The following is a 17,741-nucleotide window of genomic DNA, read 5'->3' as shown; positions in this document are numbered from 1 at the left end:
TACAATAAGGTGGGACAGGGATGGGGACATTAAGATAAGATGAGACCAGGACGGGTGCATTACTATAAGATAGGACGAGAATGGGGACATTAATATAAGATGGGAACAGGATGGGGACATTATTATAAGATGGGACCAGGAAGGGGACAGTACTATAAGATGGGAAACAGGATGGGTGCATTACTATAAGATGGGATCAGAATGGGGACATTAATATAAGATGGGACCAAAATGTAGACATTACTATAAGATGGGACCAGGATGGAGACATTACTATAAGATGAGATCAGGATGGAGACATTACTATAAGATGGGACCAGGATGGAAACAAAGATAAAATGAGACAGGGATGGAGACATCACTATAAGATGAGAACCAGAATGAGGACATTTCTATAAGATGGGACATGGATTGGGACAGTACTATAAGATGGGACCAGGTTGGGGATATTACTATAAGATAGGACAGGGATGGGGACATTACAATAAGATGGGACAGGGATGGGGACATTATTATAAGATGGGAGCAGGATGGGGACATTATTATAAGATGGAAAAAGGATGGGGACATTACTATAAGATGAGAACCAGAATGAGGACATTTCTATCAGATAGGACCAGGATGGATGAGTTACTATAAGATGGGACCAGCACTATAAGATGGGACCAGGATGAGGACATTACGATAAGATGGGAGCAGGATGGGGACATTATTATAAGATGGGAGCAGGATTGGGACATTACAATAAGATGGGACCAGGATGAGGACATTACTATTAGATGGGACCAGTATGGGGACAGTAATATAAGATGAAACTAGGATGGGGACATTACTATATGATGGGACCAAGCTGGAAACATTATTAGATGGGACCAGGATAGGGACATTATTATAAGATGGGACCAGGATGGGGACATTACCATAAGATGGGTCCAGGATGGGTGCATTACTATAAGATGGGACAAGGATGGGTACATTTCTATGAGAAAGGTATAAGGATGGCACATTATTATATGATGGGACCAAAATGGAAACATTTCTATAAGATAGAAAAAGGATGGGAACAACATTACCGTAAGATGGGTAAGGATGGGAACATTACAGTAAGATGGGACCAGGATGGGGACAATACCATAAAATGGGACCAGGATAGGGACATTACCATAAGATGGGTCCAGGATGGGTGCATTACTGTAAGATGGGACCAGGATGGAGATATTACTATAAAATGGGACAGGGATGGGGACACTACTATAAGATGGGAACCAAGATGGGGATATTACTATAAGTTGAGAATCAAAATGGGGACATTTCTATAAGATGGAAACAAGGATGGGGACAATATTATAAGATGGGACCCGGATAGGGACCGTAATATAAGATGGGACCAAGATAAGGAAAATTACTATAAGAATGGGACAAGGACAGCGACATTAAAAACATATAGATACAGGTATGCTATAGAAATAACCCACAGAGGCTGGTACATGTATGATATAAAAATAGCCTCCCCCTGGGTTGGAACATGTATGATATAGTTTTAGAACCTGGGGCCGGCACATATACTAATATAGATTTAGCCACATGGGGCCGGTACATGCACTGATATAGATATAGCCTCCCGCGGCCATTACATGTATGATATAGCCCCTGGGGCCGGCACATGAACTGAAATAGGCGCCCGGGCCGTTACATGTACAGGTATACATAGAGTCTCCCCCTTCCCCCCACCCGAGGCAGGGATTGAGCTGAGGGAGCCCCTTCGGGTTGGGGACAGTTACTGACCTAATGTAGCCCACCTGGGGCCGATGAATGAGTTGCCAGCGGTACGATGTCTTATCCTTCCAGCCGACGTTTCGGGGGTCCTTCCACAGTAGTCGCACCTGGTCAGCAGTGTGTCCTGTGTGCCATAGAGCGTTTCGCATATATTCTCCGGGACCGGTCTTAGATTTCACTGCCTAGAGAAGGGGGGCTGCAGATTATACACAGGAAAGGATTGGGTATATATTATTGGAGGGATTGTGTATATTGTTGGAGAGGTCGGGTATAGTGATGGGAGAGCACTAAAATGCTCGGGTGCTCGTTGCTCGGGTCGAACAGATTGGAATACTCGGGTACTCGGCCACAACAACGAGCCCAATGTAAGTCTATGGGAGACCCGAGTATTTTTACCACAATCCCCCTGGGGGTCCTTTTAAGGTCTAAAAACTTCTGAAAATGATGGAAACACCGCTCAAATGACACAGGGACATCATGGGGATCACCCTGGAAGCATTCCTGACTCCTAGTTCACAGCTGTAAGCAATGTTGTCAGAGTTTCACGCCATTTTTACTGGTGCACCACGAAACATACTAAAACAAAACCAAAATGGATTTTGCTGGGAAATATGTTAAGGTACTTCCTTTCCAGGGTAATGACTTGTATATACGGCAAAATAATTAACCCCATACCAAAATGTTCTTCCACCACTTAGGCTTAATTCAGATGCAGCGTTTTTGAAGCGTTTTTCAACTTTAACATTGCTTTCAACCAAGGCAAATGCATTCACTGGGAAATGTCATTGTAACATGTAACAACCCTAGCTGGCCATGTGGTGTGTGACACATAAGGACACACATCTTGTTTAATTTATGAAGGAGGGACTCAAAGTCACAGAGCCTATTTTTAGAGAGGCATCAGGCAGCATTAATATTCTTAAAGGGCCATTATTATACAGTGGGTCTCCTATGCTGTTATTGCCTATGCAGTGAGTGGCTGGGCTGCCAACAATTACAACGCACCCCATGTGCTGTTCCATGTATATTCCTCAGCTTCCATGTATGTTGTTATATTTTACTCTGCTGCCACCCAATGGCCTTTTTCTGTATGGCAGCTTGTTTTTCATGTATTTCTTGTGGGCATGTCTTACATCCGGTTCAGGGGTCAAATCTTCTCTTCCTCTGGCAGCCATTTCCAGTTTACTTTCTGTTGTGAGAGGACGTGCTTTTGAACTGGGCTTAGGAAGGCATCAGTCTTTCGACCACTCTCTCATGCTGCTCACACTTGCAGACACACTTGGTGCTACATCTTACTGTACCCTGTCTACCCTGCATTTCTGGAGAAGTTCTGTATTACCAGTTATACGCTGTATGTCCAGATCTACAAAATAAACAAGTCTGGATTGCACAATCCCTGGAGTGCATCATCTCTCTGGACGCTGAGCAGCATTGGTCCTGTCTGCCTCATATCGAGGAAATACGAAGGTACGATTATCTCTCTCACAACTCTTATTAGTCTGCGACACCTTCATTCGCCTCATGTGGGGACAGAACACCCCAATACCCCTTTCACGAGAGGTACAGGAGGGACTCCTGAAAAAATGTTGCATTGAATGCAAAGCCTGCCCTGCTATCAAGTCATATGCACCCCAATAAGCCTTTGAACCCAGGTACTGGATGGCTACAGGAAAACCCACTTCACAGTCTTCAGATGGTCCTGCCATACTGTTTCCTTATGCATTGTATGCAAGGGCCGCCTTGACCCAAATTTGCACGCACCCCAATCCCCCTTGGAAGAAACATGGAGGAGGGCCTCATAAAATAACTATCACATTACAAAGGAGCAGGTCTCCTAGACTCATAATGCCTATACACCCAGTGTATGGGCTGACAAACATTTCCCCATGGGGGGTACATTTTAAAAACATATGGGGATCACAGACACCCTTGCCAAAAAATTGACTGTCGGTAGCAGCACGGAACACGTGAACCCTGGTGATCTAGTGGTGGAAAATGATGAGAGGTGGAGGAAGGCCTCATTAAAAACTAGGCCCAATTTAAAGAAGCCGGTCTCCTAGACTCGTAATGCCCATACACTAAGTGTATGGGCTGACAAACATTTTCCCATGGGGGGTACATTTAAAAAAATATTTAATTGGGATCAGACACCCTTGCCAAAAAATTGACTGTCTGTAGCAGCATGGAACACGTGAACCCTGGTGATCTAGTGGTGGAAAATGATGAGAGGTGGAGGAAGGCCTCATTAAAAACTAGGCCGAATGTAAAGGACTAAGTGCATGGGCAGACAATTATTTCCCCATAGGGGTTACAGTTTAAAAAAATTATTTATAGGTAGTATCATAGACACCCTTGCCCAAAAACTAAATGGCTGTAGCAGCATACAACATGTTCACTCTGGTGATCTAGTGGTGGAGAATGAGGAAACATTGATGAAGGCCTCATTAAAAACTAGGCACAATACACACTAGTGCATAGTTTGTGTACGAAGTAAAAGATGAGCTGACGAGCAAGATCCCGGGCCCCCGGCAGAGCTCATGTGCAGGAGCAGGCCCGACAAAGACCACCTGGACAGGTACAGCAGCCTCAAGGACCCTGGCCAGCAGTCAGATCTCAGCAGGCAGCGCCTGAGCCTTTGCTCATCGGAAGTGGGTGCCAGAGGGGTCCGCCGACAGCGGCAGCAGAGAGACCATAGCCCGAGGTTCTGCAGGTGTCAGCTGGACTTCCAGAACTGTCTATCGGAGAACGGGGCGACCGTAGGCGTGATTTCCATGACGTCGGGGTGAACACGCAGCAGACTATCGAACACGTCCAAAAATCGAAAGCTAGCGCCTCTGGAACCAAGATTGCTCTTGTGACCAACCACATCAAGTTGATGTCCCGACCACAGTGGGCCCTGTACCAGTATCACGTTGACTTCAACCCCGCCATGGAGTCCAAGCGTTTGCGGTATGGCCTCCTGTACCAGCATGAAGAAACCATAGGGAAGACGTGGGCGTTTGATGGAACCGTGTTATTTTTTACCAAAAAGACTGAATAAGGTCACCGAGATGTTCAGCCAAACTCGAAATGGAGAGAATGTGCGGATAACAATCTCCCTGACCAACGAGCTTCCACCGACCTCGCCCACCTGCTTCCATTTCTAAAACATCATTTTCTGAAGACTCCTGAAGATAATGGATATAAAGCAGATAGGACGCAACTATTATAACCCTAGCGACGCTACTGAAATCAGAGCCCACCGACTTGCCATCTGCCCGGGGTTTTCCACTTCCATCCTCCAGTACGAGTCCAGCATCATGTTGAGCACTGATGTCAGCCATAAAGTCCTCAGGAACGAGACTGTGCACGACATCATGAGCAGCTTCTACTCCTCGTGTGGCCCTCAGAGGTTCCAGGATGCCTGCTGCAAGGAGCTGATCGAACAGATCATCCTCACCAAGTCCAACACTAAAACCTACCGTATAGACGGGATCGTAAAACAAAAGAACTAAGGCTAAGCCTCTGCCAGCTCACTGATACCACAGATGCGCGGAACTCGTCCTGACCCGACGAGTGGATACAATATATGGAATGAAGTGGTAGTTCCAGCTCCTTAAAATTCAAAATCTTTATTTTCCAAGTTAAAACTTCATGGTCATCAAAGAATCCTTGTACATCATGGATGCATAGGCAGCGAAAAAGAAAGGTATAAGCAACGCGTTTCGATCAACTAAGATCTTTATCACAGCTTAATCTTACATCTACCTTCTAGTTCTTATAAGGTGTTCCATCTACTCTTACACAGCTGATTTGATCACCTGGTATTAATTGCAGAGTCTGCACCTATCAAAATTTCACAGAAAAATTACAAATCTTTAAAACGTCATACAACATATAAATGACATAATACATACAACAACTATTTACAAATAATGGTACATTAATTCATTTCTCCTATTCAGGCCATTTGGATATCTTGTTTCTAGATTATAAATCCAAAATGCCTCTCTGGTTAAGAGGCGTCTTTTTCTATCTCCTCCGCGCAGTGATTTTTTTTATTTGTTCTATACCTTGGACTTTCAATGCTGATATATTTCTGGCGGGGTGGGTTATAAAGTGTTTTGCTACCATATTGCGATTATTACTATTTCCTTTTAGTGTCTCTCAAATGTTCGGATATGCTCGTCTCTAATTTTCTTGTGGTGCAACCAACATATGCTAAATTACAGATCTCACAATGTATTTTGTAGACCACATTAGTCGTATGACAAGTCATGAATTGCTTTATATTATACATTGGTGAATTTTTCTTGTCAGTGAAAGTTTTACTTGTAAGTGCATGTTCACATGTGCTGCACGATGTGGTTCTGCACTTGTAGAAGCCATTGACTTCCAGCCATGTTCTCGATTTGGTTCTGGTCAGAAATAGTCCCGGGGAGATTAAGTTTCCTATGGTAGGTGCTCTCCTAGCTACCACATTAATGCCCTCCCCCAATATATTGGATAGTGTAGTGTCCTCACAGAGAATTGGCAAGTGTTTATTAATAATATGTTTTATTTGATTGAATTGTGGGCTATATTGTAAACAGATGAATGGTTTTTTTTTTTCTATGATCTTTTATTTTCCTATCCTGTCTCCTAGGTGCTAACATGCTTTTATTTTGGATTTATAATCTAGAAACAAGATATCCAAATGGCCTGAATAGGAGAAATGCATTAATGATCCATTATTTGTAAATAGTTGTTGTATGTATTATGTCATTTATATGTATTATGACGTTTTACCGGCCCAGGACATTTAGAGGTGGACGTGGATTTAACAGCTTCTGCCAGCTCCTCAGGGGTTTTTCTGTGAAATTTTGATAGGTGCAGATTCTGCAATTAATACCAGGTGATCAAATCAGCTGTGTAAGGCCGGCGTCACACTACCGTGTTTTACGGACGTAAGAGAGGTGCTGAAAATACGGATTGCATACGGTACAATGATTCTCTATGCCCCAGCTCCTATCAGCCGTATTTTACTGATCCGTATTATACGGTCTTGTATGGCCGTAGAAAATCGCAGCATGCTGCGTTTGTCACCGTATTGCGCAAAAAATACGCCAATGAAAGTCTATGGGGGCGAGAAAAATACGGATTACACACAGACCAGCAGTGTGACTTGCGAGAAATATGCAGCGGTGTTCTATAGAAAAGCCGGCAATTCAGTGCGGTGTACAGTAAAATCACACTGACAGGTTAGAATAGAATAGCTAAGATAAATGTCTACACATAGTATAGGTGTATACAGTTAGGGCCAGAAATATTTGGACAGTGACACAATTTTCGCGAGTTGGGCTCTGCATGCCACCACATTGGATTTGAAATGAAACCTCTACAACAGAATTCAAGTGCAGATTGTAACGTTTAATTTGAAGGGTTGAACAAAAATATATGTAGGAATTGTACACATTTCTTTACAAACACTCCACATTTTAGGAGGTCAAAAGTAATTGGACAAATAAACATAACCCAAACAAAATATTTTTATTTTCAATATTTTGTTGCAAATCCTTTGGAGGCAATCACTGCCTTAAGTCTGGAACCCATGGACATCACCAAACGCTGGGTTTCCTCCTTCTTAATGCTTTGCCAGGCCTTTACAGCCGCAGCCTTCAGGTCTTGCTTGTTTGTGGGTCTTTCCGTCTTAAGTCTGGATTTGAGCAAGTGAAATGCATGCTCAATTGGGTTTAGATCTGGAGATTGACTTGGCCATTGCAGAATGTTCCACTTTTTGGCACTCATGAACTCCTGGGTAGCTTTGGCTGTATGCTTGGGGTCATTGTCCATCTGTACTATGAAGCGCCGTCCAATCAACTTTGCAGCATTTGGCTGAATCTGGGCTGAAAGTATATCCCGGTACACTTCAGAATTCATCCGGCTACTCTTGTCTGCTCTTATGTCATCAATAAACACAAGTGACTCAGTGCCATTGAAAGCCATGCATGCCCATGCCATCACGTTGCCTCCACCATGTTTTACAGAGGATGTGGTGTGCCTTGGATCATGTGCCATTCCCTTTCTTCTCCAAACTTTTTTCTTCCCATCATTCTGGTACAGGTTGATCTTTGTCTCATCTGTCCATAGAATACTTTTCCAGAACTGAGCTGGCTTCTTGAGGTGTTTTTCTGCAAATTTAACTCTGGCCTGTCTATTTTTGGTATTGATGAATGGTTTGCATCTAGATGTGAACCCTTTGTATTTACTGTCATGGAGTCTTCTCTTTACTGTTGACTTAGAGACAGATACACCTACTTCACTGAGAGTGTTCTGGACTTCAGTTGATGTTGTGAACGGGTTCTTCTTCACCAAATTAAGTATGCGGCGATCATCCACCACTGTTGTCATCCGTGGACGCCCAGGCCTTTTTGAGTTCCCAAGCTCACCAGTCAATTCCTTTTTTCTCAGAATGTACCCAACTGTTGATTTTGCTACTCCAAGCATGTCTGCTATTTCTCTGATGGATTTTTTCTTTTTTTTCAGCCTCAGGATGTTCTGCTTCACCTCAATTGAGAGTTCCTTTGACCGCATGTTGTCTGCTCACAGCAACAGCTTCCAAATGCAAAACCACACACCTGGAATCCACCCCTGACCTTTTAACTACTTCATTGATTACAGGTTAACGAGGGAGATGCCTTCAGAGTTAATTGCAGCCCTTAGAGTCCATTGTCCAATTACTTTTGGTCCCTTGAAAAAGAGGACGCTATGCATTACAGAGCTATGATTCCTAAACCCTTTCTCCGATTTGGATGTGGAAACTATCATATTGCAGCTGGGAGTGTGCACTTTCAGCCCATATTATATATATAATTGTATTTCTGAACATGTTTTTGTAAACAGCTAAAATAACAAAACTTGTGTCACTGTCCAAATATTTCTGGCCCTAACTGTATATGTCATTGAGACACATATATATATATTAATATTACATCCAGCGCGATATAGCAGAAAGCCGGTAATTCAATTGCCGGCTTTTCCTATCTCCTTCCGAAACCCGACATGATATGAGACATGATTACATACAGTAAACCATCTCATATCCCCATTTTTTTTGCATATTCCACACTACTAATGTTAGTAGTGTGTATGTGGAAAATTTGGGCGCTCTAGCTATTAAATTAAAGGGTTAAATGGCGGAAAAAATTGGCGTGGGCTCCCGCGCAATTTTCTCCGCCAGAGTAGTAAAGCCAGTGACTGAAGGCAGATATTAATAGCCTGGAGAGGGTCCATGGATATTGCCCCCCCCCCCCCCCCGGCTAAAAACATCTGCCCCCAGCCACCCCAGAAAAGGCACATCTGGAAGATGCGCCTATTCTGGCACTTGGCCACTCTTTTCCCATTCCCGTGTAGCGGTGGGATATGGGGTAATAAAGGGTTAATGTCACCTTGCTATTGTAAGGTGACATTAAGCCAGATTAATAATGGAGAGGCGTCAATTATGACACCTATCCATTATTAATCCAATAGCATGAAATGGTTAAAAAACACACACACAATATTGCAAAGTATTTTAATGAAATAAACACCCAGGTTGTTGTAATATTTTATTCCACTCTCAATCCACCTGAAGACCCTCGACCTGTAACAAATTAAAAATGATAAACCAACAATATACATACCTTCCGTTGATCTGTAACGTCCCACGATGTAAATCCATCTGAAGGGGTTAAAATATTTTACAGGCAGGAGCTCTGCTATAAGGCAGCTGTGCTGGTGCCTGTAAAACCCCAGCGAATGAATGGAATGTAGGTCAATGACCTGTAGTTACCTTCATTTGCGGTGATGCGCCCTCTGCTGGATGTCCTCATATGACCTCGAGCGTGGGTACTTTTCTGAATATTTTCCCAGTCTCGAGGTCATATGAGGACATCCAGCAGAGGGCGCATCACCGCGAATGAAGGTAACTACAGGTCATTGACCTACATTCCATTCATTCGCTGGGGTTTTACAGGCACCAGCACAGCTGCATTATATCAGAGCTCCTGCCTGTAAAATAATTTAACCCCTTCAGATGGATTTTCATCGTGGGACATATCGACGAAGGTATGAGATATTGTTGGTTTATTATTTTTAATTTGTTACAGGTCGAGGGTCTTCAGGTGGATTGAGAGTGGAATAAAATATTACAACACCCTGTGTCTTTAATTCATTGTAATAATGTGTGTGTTTTTTTAACCATTTCATGCTATTGGATTAATAATGGAAAGGTGCCATAATTGACGCCTCTCCATTATTAATCTGGCTTAATGTCACCTTACAATAGCAAGGTGACATTAACCCTTTATAACCCCATATCCCACCGCTACACGGGAATGGGAAGAGAGTGGCCAAGTGCCAGAATAGGCGCATCATCCAGATGTGTCTTTTCTGGGGTGGCTGGGGGCAGATGTTTTTATCCAGGGGTGGTGATTTAGTGGTGGAGAATGAGGAGACATTGCTGAAGGCCTCATGAAAAAATAGGCACAATGTAAAGGACTGTGTCTCCTAGATACAGTAAATCATACTGAAATAAAAAAAGGATGTGAATTCACCAATGAAAGTAAATAAAAGGGAGGGGCGAACACAGGTTCATTTATATGATGCCAGATTGTGTCTAACGAGATATGTTTGTCCCTAGCAACAGCTCAGAGACAGGGATATAAAAAAATATATATATAATAGTATTTCAATATTTTCATATTGTGGAGGTATACACTGGGTCATAAAAAGACGGTGCAGAGATGTTAAAACTGGAATATATAAGAATAAAATGGAATAAATTTATGTACATCTCATTTTGATGACAGGTCCCCCTAGGGGAGCTTATTTTGGTTTCTAATTAGTAATGGGCATCAGAAAAACACCCTTGCACAAAAATTGAGTGACTTTTGCATCATGGAATACGTTCACCCCTGGTGTTGTGCTGATTGTGGATGATGAGGATGAGGATAAGGAAGAGGATAACACCAGACAAAATCAGGAAGCGGGATAGCCATGTGTGGTTGGGGAGAGGTCAGTCATGTGTGCCAGACTGCTAACAGGCAAGACTTCCTTGTCCTCACCAACAGGAAGACTGACCATGCTGTCGTCCTCCTCTTCATCTTCCTCCTCCCTGTCCTCAGGCCATCCCCGCTGAACAGACGGTAGGACAGCTGTGCTTGTAGTACCGTTTATAGCGCATGAATGTAGCTCCTGTTCTTCCTCCTCCTCATGGCCTACCAATCCACGTTGGGAAGACATGAGGCTGGGCTGGGTGTGATCCCCCTCTATGGTTCCTTGTTCCATGTCCTCGTGCTCTGCCTGCAATGCATCCTCTTTAATTGTGAGCAGAGAGGTTATTAGAATGCTGAGAAGCGAGATGGTGAGGCTAATTATGGCGTCATTGCCGCTCACCATCTTGGTGCAATCCTCAAAGTTTTGTAGGATGGTACATAAGTCTGACATCCATGTCCACTCCTGAGGTCTTATGTGTGGAGTCTGAACTGAATATTGACTGTTATGAACTGGTGGCCTTGGAGCAGCATGAGACGTACTCTGGAGAAGGTGGTCCCTGTACTGACAGCAAACCCTGAACCTAGCAGCGCAACTAAAAGCAGCCGTGGGGGGTATCTAACTCTCCCTAGACCCCTCGGCACAGCCTAAGATCTAACTTCCCCTAAAGACAGAAACAGGAAACCTATCTTGCCTCAGAGAAAATCCCCAAAGGATAGATAGCCCCCCACAAATATTGACTGTGAGAGGAGAGGGAAATAACATACGCAGATATGAAATCAGATTTTAGCATAGGAGGCCATACTAGCTAAAAAGAAAGAATAGAACAGAGTACTATGCGGTCAGTACAAAAACACTAGAAAATATCCACCGCAGAAAATACGGATCACCACATCTGACTAAAGACATGGGGGGTATATCTGCATCTCCAGAGAAATAGCTAGGCTGCAAAAAATCCTCCACAGACCAAGCTGGACAAGAAAAAAACATGAAAAATGCACAGAACTATAAGGTCCACTGCAGGTGGACAGAAAAAACAAAGCCAGGACTTATCTTTGTAGAAAAACACAGCAAACTGGAGAGACCAACAGGGAAGTGAATCATTCAAGAACAATGGACAACTGCCACTGATTAAAGGATCCTGCAAAGCTATATACCCCAGTCCGTCCTGCAATTAGTAGATACACATGTCCATTCCTGCAATCCAGACACAACTGCATTACCCTCTACAACCACCGGAGGGAGCCCAAAAGCTGAATTCACAACAATTGACGGCCTTGTTGATGTTGGTAGTCAACAACTGCCCTCTTCTGCTCACAAATCCTTTACAACATATGAAGCGTAGAGTTTCAGCACATGGGGACATCACACACCAGTCGGTGAGCCGAAGCTGCAAATGTTGCTGAAGCATGGCAAGGGCGGCTGAAGCTGTAGCAGGACTTTTTCAAATGGGCAGACAGAGGGCGTACTTTCAGAAAACGTTGAACCACGAGGTTAAGCACATGGGCCAGGCAAGGTAAGTGTCTGAGCTCACCTTGCCTCACACACGACCATGCCTGGCTGTAGGTTCAGCGGTGTCATCCAAATATCTGACTGCTCTTTCATCGCTGTCCACAACTCTTCTGCATTGTGCGGTTTGTCACCTATGCAGATTAGCTTCAGCACAGCCTGTTGCCGCTTGGCTGAGGCAGTGCTGCAGCGCTTCCAGCTTCTGGCTGATGTGTTTATTTCAGAGATGGAGGCTGAAGAGGAGGAGGAGCTGCAAGAGCTGTAGACTGTGGGGGCAACCCTGATTGACATAGGGCCCGCAATTCTCAGCGTGGGGAGGATGTGTTCCATCCCAAGGTCCGACTGGGTCCCGGCTTCCACTATGTTAACCCAGTGTGCCGTCAGTGAGATGTACCGTCCCTGCCCACAAGCACTTGTCCATGTGTCCGTGGTTAGGTGGAGTTTCCCAGTAACAGCATTGTTGAGGGCACGGGTAATGTTGTGGGACACATGTTGATGTAATGCCGGTACGGCACACCAGGAGAAAAAGTGTCGACTGGGGACCGAGTACCTTGGGACGGCCGCCGCCATCAGGTTGCGGAAAGCTTCCGTCTCAACAATCCTAAAAGGCAACATTTCGAGCGCAAGCAGAAGAGAAATGTTAGAATTTAGGACTGTGGCCTGTGGAGCGTTGGCTGTGTATTTTCTCTTGCGTTCCAATGACTGGGGTATAGACAACTGAAGGCTGTGCTGGGACAAGGACAGGCTTGATGATGGTGCTGCTTGACTGTGGGCAACAACAGGTGCAGGGCTAGAGGCATCTTCACATGCATGGTGGACTGGGGATTGGCTTCTACGCAAAAGAGTGGAAAAAGAAGTGGTGTCACCTGCAGACAGTGTTCCTGGAGCCTGGGGTTCGGCCCACAAAGTCGGGTGCTTTGCTGCCATGTGCCTGATCATGCTGGTGGTGGTCAGGCTGGTAGTTTTGCTACCCCTGCTGATGCGGTAATGGCAGGTGCTGCAAATGGGCTGTTTGGGGTTATCGGCAGAGTCTTTAAAAAATAACCAGATTCGGGAAGATCTAACAGTTGGAATGGCAACTTCCCTCATGTTGGTGTTACAGGTAACGAATGCATGCCTTCTGTCTGTGGCCACCACACTGCTTCTTCCTGCCTATTGGGGTGATATGCCTGCTTCCCCATGTGTGCTGCTGTCCTCCTTCTGCATGTCCTCCTGCCAGGTTGGGTCAGTCACTATGTCATCCACCACCTGGTCTTCCACATCCGCACCCTGCTCCTCCTCCTGACTTTCTGGCAGTTGTGTCTCATCATCGTCCACCTCTTGTGACACTTTCCCATCATCGCCTTTGTGTGACCGTGGCTGGTCAAAGCTTTGGCCATTGCTACATGCGATCTCATCTGGCCCCACTTCAAGTTGACCGGCCGAGAGTCCAGAATCTTGAAACGAAAAACTGAATAGCTCTTCGGAGTGTCCAAATGTGGGATCAGTTGTCTCAGGGCACTCGGCATGGTGGGAGAAAGGAGAATCAGGGTGAGGAATATCTGGTTCACACTCAAGGCTACTCAGACTTGACCCTGTGGAAGACATGGTGGTGGTGACTGGAAGCATTATCCACTATCTAACCAACAACTGTTTAACACTGCTCTGGCTTCAATAGGGTGTGCTGCGATCCCCTAGAAATTGGGACAGGAAGGTCGATCGAGAAAATGTGGGTCTTTGTTGTGGCACACTTTCAGCTTGGCCACGGCCTCGTCCTCTGCATGCATCATCAGCATCACGTCCACTACCCCGTTCTCTGCCATGCCGATTTTAAATGGACTACTTAACTATTTCAAAAGCTCAACACAAATGTATTAATTTGGAGCAAAATTACACTGTGTGCAGAATTATTAGGCAAGTTGTATTTTGATCACATGATACTTTTTATACATGTTGTCCTACTCCAAGCTATTTAGGCTTGAGAGCCAACTACTAATTAGGTAAATCAGGTGATGTGCATCTCTGTAATGAGGAGGGGTGTTGTCTAATGACATCAAAACCCTATATAAAGGTGTGCTTAATTATAAGGCAACTTCCTTTCTTTTGGCAAAATGGGTCAGAAGAGAGATTTGACGGGCTCTGAAAAGTCTAAAATTGTGAGATGTCTTGCAGAGGGATGCAGCAGTCTTGAAATTGCCAAACTTTTGAAGCGTGATCACCGAACAATCAATCGTTTCATGGCAAATAGCCAACAGGGTCACAAGAAGCGTGTTGGGCAAAAAAGGCGCAAAATAACTGCCCATGAATTGAGGAAAATCAAGCGTGAAGCCACCAAGGTGCCATTTGCCACCAGTTTTGCCATAGTTCAGAGCTGCAACGTTACTGGAGTAACAAAAAGCATAATGTGTGTGATACTCAGGGACATGGCCAAGGTAAGGAAGGCTGAAAAGTGACCACCTTTGAACAAGAAACATAAGATACAACGTCAAGACTGGGCCAAGAAATATCTTAAGACTGACTTTTCAAAGGTTTTATGGACTGATGAAATGAGAGTGACTCTTTATGGGCCAGAGGCTGGATCATTAAATGGCAGGGAGCTCCACTCCGACTCAGACGCCAGCAAGGTGGAGGTTGGGTACGGCTATGGGCTGGTATTATCAAAGATGAACTTGTGGGACCTTTTCGGGTTGAGGAAGGAGTGAAGCTCAACTCCCAGACCTACTGCCAGTTTCTGGAAGACAACTTCTTCAAGCAGTGGTACAGGAAGAAGTTGGTATCGTTCAAGAAAAACATGATTTTCATGCAGTACAATGCTCCATCACATGCCTCCAACTACTCCACAGCGTGGCTGGCCAGTAAAGGTCTCAAAGAAGAAAAAATAATGACATAGCCCCCTTGTTCATCTGATCGGAACCCCATAGGGAACCTGTGAGATCTACAGGGAGGGAAAACAGTACACCTCTCGGAACAGTGTCCAGGAGGCTGTGGAGGCTGCTGCCTATATGTTGATCGTAAACAGATCAAGCAACTGACAAAATCTATGGATGGAAGGCCGTTGAGTGTCATCATAAAGAAAGGTGGCTATATTGGTAACTAATTTTGGGGGGTTTTGTTTTTGCATGTCAGAAATGTTTATTTCTAAATTTTGTGCAGCTATATTGGTTTACCTGGTGAAAATAAACAAGTGAGATGGGAATATATTTGGTTTTTATTAAGTTGCCTAATAATTCTGCACAGTAATAGTTACCTGCACAAACAGATATCCTCCTAAGATAGCCAAATCTAAAAAAAAAAACACTCCAACTTCCAAAAATATTAAGCTTTGATATTTATGAGTCATTTGGGTTGATTGAGAACATAGTTGTTGATCAATAATAAAAATAATCCTTTAAAATACAACTTGCCTAATAATTCTGCACATAGTGTATATCTGATCAGTATGCCTTCGAAGCTACGATTTTTTCCACCACAGATACAACAGGCTGCAGCCACAGATAACAGGCTGTATAATTATTTTTTCTGTTGTATGTGAAATTTTTTTTAAAAAAAAAGGAGTAGAACAAGGCTAGCACACAGAAATATGCTACGTATGCCCACGAGACTACGATTTTTCCACCACCGATACACCAGGCCTCATCCAGACATAAACTGTATACATTTTTAGTTTTTTGGTGAATTTTTGAAAAAAAAAAAAAAAAAAAGAACAAAGAACTATGCAACTTATGCCTGCGAAGATATGATTTTTCCACCACAGAAACAACAGGCCTCAGCCTGACATAACAGACTGTATAAATTTGGGGGGATTTTCGGAGAATTTAAAAAAAAAAAAAAGAGTGGAACAAGGCTAGCAGACAGAACTATACAACTTATGCCTGCGAAGCTACGATTTTTCAAACACAGATATACCAGGCCTCAGCCTGACATAGCAGACTGTATAATTTTTTTTTTTTTTTTTTTGGGGGGGGGGAATTTTTAACAAAGAAAAAAAAGAGTGGAACAAGGCTAGCAGACAGAACTATGTAACTTATTCATGCGAAGCTACGATTTTTCCACCACAGATACACCAGCCATCAGCCTCAGATAACAGACTGATCTCTAAATGTGGCCTTGATTTTTGGGACACAACTAAATTGTGCCAACAAGTTGGCTGTGATTTTTTGGCGCACTCACATCTGGTGCCTGGGACAAAAAAAAAAAAAAAGGTAGATGTGCACGTTCTTCGGTTACAATAATCATAATCTGGCTGTAGTCTGCAACGTGACCAAGCAAATAAATGTTGAAATAAGGGGGCTATGGATTGCTTTAGAATAAAAGGAGCACTAAAAAGGACTGTTGGTTTCTCAGGAGTTGTGGACTGAACAGTTGCACACCTACACTAATTATTAAAAGCACGATTCTGACCCTATCTCAGCAGCAGTTCTCCCTACACTCGCTAAGTCTGGATCAGAATGCGGCAAGCAGGGCGACGTCAGGTCTCTTATAGAACTGATGACGCTGTGCGGCCAGCCAATCACTGTAATACCACAACAAAGATGGATACGACATTACAGTGCATGGCTGACAATCCCTGCACTGTCAATGACCCTCTAACGAGCGCCAGAATTGCAGGGCGGAGACCCGAGCTCCCGCAGAATAATCCTGGAAATACTCGGTGCTCGCCGAGTACACCGAGCATTGTGATACTCGGGCGAGTACCGAGTAGTGACGAACACATTCGCTCATCACTAGTCATGTATATTATTGTAGGGATTGCGTATATTATTGGAGGGGTCGTGTATATTATTGGATGGATTGTGTACATTATTGGAGGGGTTGTGTATATTATTGGAGGGGAAGAGTATATTATTGGAGGAGTCAAGTATGTTATTGAGGGTCATGTCCATTATTGGGGGTCATGCACACTGTCGGGAAGTTGTGCACAATATCAGGGTAGTCGTGTCCACTATTGGGGTGGAAGGTCGTTGTCAGGGGGTTACCGCAACAGAGTGGAGCCAGAAGATTGCTCCTACTCCTGAGCTGAATAGAAGAACTTCACCTTCTTATTAAAGTGTATAGTAGGGACAGCTGGTGCTAAAATTTGTTGTCCTATTCCGCCAATATGTATTAGTATACTGGGTGCCTTACACTTTCTAAATATACAGTAAATTAGCAGGAATACTGCAGAAAATAACTACAGACTTCTGAGACACATTAGAGACAAAACATTTTATACCCTTTGTATATTCTTTATTTTAATTAATAGAAATAAAAGTTACATTTTATGGTCTTCTAGTGAGGGTTTATTTGGGGTTCCCCCAATTTGGAAGTTATTTGTATGCCTGGTATTTTCAATTTCCCCTGTTCATGTTACCTTTTGTATGGTTGGTGTACCATGGTGAACAACTACTCCCCTCATACCTGGGTGGGGGAAAGGTACAGATGGAGGGCAGATTCAGGAGTTGAGGCAAGGTATATGGCATCTTCTCCATCAAAAGTAATCCGGGGAA

General features: G+C 43.9%; 1 protein-coding gene across 2 annotated transcripts in view; it reads right to left on the bottom strand.

The window, feature by feature from the left end:
• THBS3 (thrombospondin 3) overlaps window positions 1-17,741 on the bottom strand; it is a 127,190-nt gene that overhangs the window by 20,463 nt on the left and 88,986 nt on the right. For both annotated transcript variants that reach the window (XM_069768862.1, XM_069768873.1), the window contains one exon: window positions 1,786-1,958. In XM_069768862.1, the coding sequence (XP_069624963.1) occupies window positions 1,786-1,958 (173 nt within the window). The remainder of the gene's footprint in view (window positions 1-1,785; window positions 1,959-17,741) is intronic.

Source organism: Ranitomeya imitator, chromosome 1, assembly GCF_032444005.1.
Source record: "Ranitomeya imitator isolate aRanImi1 chromosome 1, aRanImi1.pri, whole genome shotgun sequence".
NCBI classification, from domain to species: domain Eukaryota; kingdom Metazoa; phylum Chordata; class Amphibia; order Anura; family Dendrobatidae; genus Ranitomeya; species Ranitomeya imitator.
The sequence above is the reverse complement of the archived record's forward strand: the minus strand, read 5'-3'. Positions and strand labels throughout refer to the sequence as shown.